Source organism: Melospiza melodia, chromosome 2 (assembly GCF_035770615.1).
Source record: "Melospiza melodia melodia isolate bMelMel2 chromosome 2, bMelMel2.pri, whole genome shotgun sequence".
NCBI lineage: Eukaryota > Metazoa > Chordata > Aves > Passeriformes > Passerellidae > Melospiza > Melospiza melodia.
In genome coordinates, this window is record NC_086195.1 from 143,605,407 (window position 1) to 143,611,121 (window position 5,715).

The 5,715-nt window shown below is 56.3% G+C and overlaps 1 protein-coding gene across 1 annotated transcript; it reads left to right on the forward strand.

The window, feature by feature from the left end:
* The first annotated feature begins 2,013 nt into the window (after nucleotides 1–2,013).
* Nucleotides 2,014–3,391, forward strand: LOC134415276 (pre-mRNA-splicing factor 38A-like). The gene has a single exon (XM_063150548.1). It carries the CDS (start codon nucleotides 2,061–2,063, stop codon nucleotides 2,937–2,939), a length of 879 nt encoding a protein of 292 aa, XP_063006618.1. The 5' UTR covers nucleotides 2,014–2,060; the 3' UTR covers nucleotides 2,940–3,391.
* Nucleotides 3,392–5,715: the final 2,324 nt, after the last annotated feature.

Here is a 5,715-nt window from a genome sequence, read left to right on the forward strand (position 1 = left end):
GCCCCCGCCCCGCCCCGGCCGCGCCCCGCCGCGCGGCACCACGGGAAATGCAGTCCCCGCGGCGCGCAGGGCACGGCGGGGCACGCCGCGGGAACTACAACTCCCGGCAGCCTCCGCGAGCGGCACCGCCAACGGGGGCCGCGGGTTCGCGTCCCGCCTCCGTCGCGGGGCGAAAACAACGCCCCGAAAATGTCCCGGGTGTGCGGTCTGTGCCCTGCTCCCGCCGACCGGCACTGCCCGGCCCCAGGGACGGCTGCAGCCTTGCCCGGGACCGCCCTGCAGCGCCCGCAGCGTCCGGCGCTCCCCCGGCAGGGCAGCGGATGGCGAGCTGCCCTGGGGGCGCGCCGCTCGCTGAGAAGCGATTCCAGATGGCATTTCCACAGCCATTAGTGGGGATCACAGCCCTCCCCGGCGGCACCAGCTCCAATTGCACTGCCTGACACTGAGCAGCAGGCTCGGAGGGACCACATCCCGCTGGGCATCTTCATCTGAGCATCCTCATCCTGCAGAGCATCCTCATCCCACAGAGCATCCTGCTGGGCATCCTCGTCCCACACAGCATCCCACCCCAGAGAGCGTCCCAGTCCCACAGAGCGTCCCAATCCCACAGAGCGTCCCAGTCCCACAGCATCTCCTGGCAGAGGTTGCCATAGTGACAGCAGGCACTGCACGGGGATAGAATCATGGAATCACAGATGGCTTTGGCTGAAAAAACCTTAAAGCTCATTTCATTCCCACCCCCCGCCACGGGCAGGGACACCTCCCGCTGTCCCAGGGTGTCCCAGCCCCAGTGTCCAGCCTGGCCCTGGGCACTGCCAGGCATCCAGGGCCAAAGAATTCCTCCTAACCTCCCATCTAAATCCATTCTCTCTTGGTTTGAGGCAGACTTGTCCTGAACCCTTGTACAGAGTCTCTCTTCCCTCCAGGTGCTGCAGGGCCACACTCAGCTCACCCTGGAGCTCCTCTAGCCTGGCCTGAGCAATCCCCATCCTCAGCCTCCCCAGCAGAGCTGCTCCATCCCTCTGCTCACCCTGCAGCCCCCTCTGGGCTCTCTCCAGGCGCTGCTGCTGTGTCCCCAGGGCTGCAGCTGGGCTCTCACTGGGCTCAGGGGCTCAGGGACACAATCCCCGTGCCCTGCTGCCACCAGCAGCGCTGGGGCACACCTCAGCATCAGAGGCAGGTGTCTCCCACCCCATCAGCATCCTCAGGGCTGTCCCACACCCAAACCCAGCACACAGCACTGGGACCAGCCCCGCGATGGAGGAGCCCCGTGATGGGAGCAAGTCACTGGTCTCAAGCAGTACATCTCAAACCTCAGCACATCCTGAGGTTTCCATGGCAATTTTCACCATTTATTCATTTATTCCACACGGTGCAGCACCAGCCCGGAGCTCCAGAGCCATCCCAGCTGCTTTTCCAGCACTCCCGGTCTCTCCAGGCTGTGCAGGGTGTCAGCAACAGATCTCTATGAGTTCTTTCGATGTGCAAAGCTTTGTGGGTTCTTTACTGATGTCCTGTACGCTTTGGCTGTTTTTGTCTGGGAATGCCTGAATTCCATTATCCAGTTCGTCTGGAGGGACGGGCGTCTTTTGCCTCCTGCATACCCAGCATTTACAAAGCTCTTCCCAGCTCTGAAACGCAGGGCAGCCGTCTTTCAATGGATTTCTAACTGCTGTGGGCAGGCTCCGTTTGCACCGTGCCGGTGGGGGATGAGTTGGGGCTTCGCGGCGGCGGGGGCTGAAACTTGGCCGCGCCAAGGAGTTTTTTTACTTTTTCTCCCGAGCGTGCGCAGCGACAACCTTCACCGGCCCCCTTGTCTCTCTCCGGGGGAACGGGAGGAGGCGGCGCCGCTCAAGCCAGCGCCGCCTCTCCGGGCGAGCCCGCCCCCAGTGTCACCGGGCTCCCCGCGGCGTCACCGGCCTCCCCGCCCCTGCCGGCGCCTGCGGCTGAAAAGGCACAAGCGGAGGCGGGGAGCGGCAGAGAGCGGCGGGGAGCGGGGCAGAGCGGACCAAACCAAACCAAACCAAACCAAACCAAACCACACCACACCAAACCACACCATGGCAAACCGCACGGTGAAGGAGGCGCACAGCATCCACGGCACCAACCCGCAGTACCTGGTGGAGAAGATCATCCGCACGCGCATCTACGAGTCCAAGTACTGGAAGGAGGAGTGCTTCGGCCTCACGGCCGAGCTGGTGGTGGACAAGGCCATGGAGCTGAGATATGTAGGGGGAGTCTACGGAGGGAACATTAAACCCGCGCCCTTCTTGTGCCTGACGCTGAAGATGCTGCAGATCCAGCCCGAGAAGGACATCATCGTGGAGTTCATAAAAAACGAAGACTTCAAGTACGTCCGAATGCTTGGAGCGCTGTACATGAGACTGACGGGCACTGCCATCGACTGCTACAAGTACCTGGAACCGCTGTACAACGACTATCGCAAAATTAAAAGTCAGAACAGGAACGGGGAATTTGAGCTGATGCACGTGGATGAATTTATTGATGAGCTGCTCCACGAGGAGCGCGTTTGTGACATCATCCTGCCTCGACTGCAGAAACGGGATGTTCTGGAAGAAGCTGAGCAACTTGAGCCTCGTGTCAGTGCTCTGGAGGAAGACATGGGTGATGTGGAATCTAGCGAGGAGGAGGAAGAAGAAGACGAGAAGCGGGAACGGATCCCGTCTGCTGAGCGCCGCGGAAGGGGCTGCAGGGCCCCGGGGAAGCCGCGCCGCTCCCCGGCCGTGCGCTCCCCGCGGAGCAGAAGCGCCTCTCGCAGCCAGAGCCCCGGCCGGCACCGCGGCCGCTCCCGGGACCGGCGCCGCCGATCGCGGTCCAAATCTGCAGGGCATCACCGCAGCCACAGGCACAGAAGGCATTCCAAATCTCCTGAAAGATCTAAGAAAAGTCACAAAAAGAGTCGGCGAGGAAATGAATAAGAAACGAAACCCAGCCCGCTGTTCAAGGACCTTGAGCTGCAGTCTGATGCTGTCCAGTGTGCTCCGCAGGACAGCTGACTCTCTACTGGCTGCTTTAGCAGTCCCTTTCTTTTACCATCTTTCTCATTTTGTTGTCTTGAATTTTTTTATTAACAGTAAGCTAAGGATACTTTTTATGTAGTTAGTTACTTATCCTTGTGATACAATTTGAAAGTTGTTTTTTCAATTGTTTTTCTTGAAGCCTGTAAAAACTTCAAGAGCAATAAAAAAAGAAAGGTTTGCCTTTCAAAAAAAAAAAAAATTGAAAATAGCGGGCAGCAGCTCCCTGTGGAAAAGGCTGCTGCCCTTGTGCAGCTGCAGCAGGAGGGGGCAGATAGGGGACAGTGGCCCTGGGAACACACCCTGCTGGGGCACACAGGGACAGCAGCACCGGCTCTCTTGGGGTTTCTGGCTGTTTGGGTTTTTGGGTGAGCTGGCTGTGCCACGGGGCATCCCTGCTCCTCATCCCTGCAGGTCCCCCAGCAGCCCTGGCCTGGATTGTTTACATCATTTAAATTATTACAGTATATATATAAAAAACCAGCTGTTTATAGGAAGTCACTGCCAGAAGCAGAGCTCTGGGGTCTCAACCTGCAGGACACTCTGCAGCACATTTCAGAAAGGTCTGAAGAACTATTAAGCAAAAGGAAAAAAAATATATATATTCTCTGCCATGTACTTTCAGCTTGCCATGTACTGCACAGTCACTGCTGGGGCAAAAACCACACTTTTTGTGGCTCACCAGGGTCCAACACTTGGAATAAGCAGAAAAGTAAAGACAGGGGCATTAACGAGTATGTCTTATGGCTCCTTCACACCTAATCACGTTAATCACTTGCACTTAGCACCAGAGTTCGGTTTCAAAGGTGAAACCCCGTCAAAACAATTTACTACTCACAGCAATTTTGTTTTGTTTTGCACACTCTATGCACGTACAATTGAAGGAAGGGAGAAAGCCTCAAGCTGGTTTGAGCTTGAATGAATTTTTCTGAGGCCTCCATTTTGTCAATTTTATCCTTAAAAATTTACTTAGAAGTCTTAATAAGCAAAAATATTGCAAGGCAAAGGGCTGGAGCAAGCTCTCTCCTGTCTGGAAATGTGGGGTCTGTTCCTCCTGGAAACCCTGCTCTGTGTCCTGCACCAGGGGAACCCTGCTCTGGGCCTGCCAGGGCCAGCACGGGGCCACAATGGGACCAGCCCAGAGCCAGCCCCACCCCTGCTGGCGCAGGGACAGCTCCCACTGTGCCAGGTGCTCCCAGCCCCATCCAGCCTGGCCCTGGGCACTGCCAGGCATCCAGGGCCAAAGAATTCCTCCTAACCTCCCATCTAAATCCATTCTCTCTTGGTTTGAGGCAGACTTGTCCTGAGCCCTTGTACAGAGTCTCTCTTCCCTCCAGGTGCTGCAGGGCCACACTCAGCTCACCCTGGAGCTCCTCTGGCCTGGCCTGAGCAATCCCCATCCTCAGCCTCCCCAGCAGAGCTGCTGCATCCCTCTGCTCACCCTGCAGCCCCCTCTGGGCTCTCTCCAGGCGCTGCTGCTGTGTCCCCAGGGCTGCAGCTGGGCTCTCACTGGGCTCAGGGGCTCAGGGACACAATCCCCGTGCCCTGCTGCCACCAGCAGCGCTGGGGCACACCTCAGCATCAGAGGCAGGTGTCTCCCACCCCATCAGCATCCTCAGGGCTGTCCCACACCCAAACCCAGCGCACAGCACTGGGACCAGCCCCGCGATGGAGGAGCCCCGTGATGGGAGCAAGTCACTGGTCTCAAGCAGTACATCTCAAACCTCAGCACATCCTGAGGTTTCCATGGCAATTTCCACCCTTTGTTCCACGTGGTGCAGCTCCAGCCCGGAGCTCCCGAGCCATCCCAGCTGCTTTTCCAGCACTCCCGGTCTCGCCAGGCTGTGCAGGCTGACCCCCAGGTGCTCCTGCAGCTGCTGAGCCCCTCAGTGCCGCCCCCGGCGCAGGATTTTTGGGTTAAAATTTTATTATTTCTGTCTCCTGAGCACCTTGCTCGCTCTCCCTGGTAGTGACACAGCAAATCCCGGCAGCGCCGGGGATGTGAGGCTGGCTCAGCCCTGCCCTGGGCAGCACCCACACCTGGGGCTCTGCCTGCTCCCTGCAGTGTCACAGATGTGTTTTAGGGAAAATCCTTTCGTCAGGATCTTTTCCTCCCAAGAAGCTGAGGGGCCTCAGGAATGAAATGTAAACAATGGTTATCTGCTGCTGTGGAACGCAATAGAAGCATCTTTGATTGGTCTCATTAATTAATGGCCAATCATACTCCGGCTGTCTCGGACTCTCTGGTCAGTCACCAGATATTATTGCCGTTCCATTGCATTCCTTTCCTTCCAAGCCTTCTGGTGAAATCCTTTCTTCTATTCTTTAGTGTGGTTTTAATACATCATTTTCTTTTAATATTATATATATATATATATATATATATATATATATATATATATAATATGATAACAATCCAGCCCTCTGAAACATGGAGGAGTCAAGATTCTCATCTCTTCCCATGCTGGGATTGCCTGCAAATTCAGCACTGGAGCAGAGTTTCCCCTGCTCAGTGAGGCTGTGCCAGCCTCTCCCAGCCAGCAGGACCTGAGGCAGCAGAAAATCTTTTTAAAGATTTCCTAAGCTTTCTGATGTTGACATTCTTGTAGCAATCTTTCTCACACACTTTCTGTAAGTAACTCATTGTTTTGCATTCCTTTATGGAGGAGGAAAAAGT

Coding starts and splice junctions, on each gene's coding strand:
- LOC134415276 (XM_063150548.1), top strand. CDS start 2,061: ATGGCAAACCGCACGGTGAAGGAGGCGCACAGCATCCACGGCACCAAC.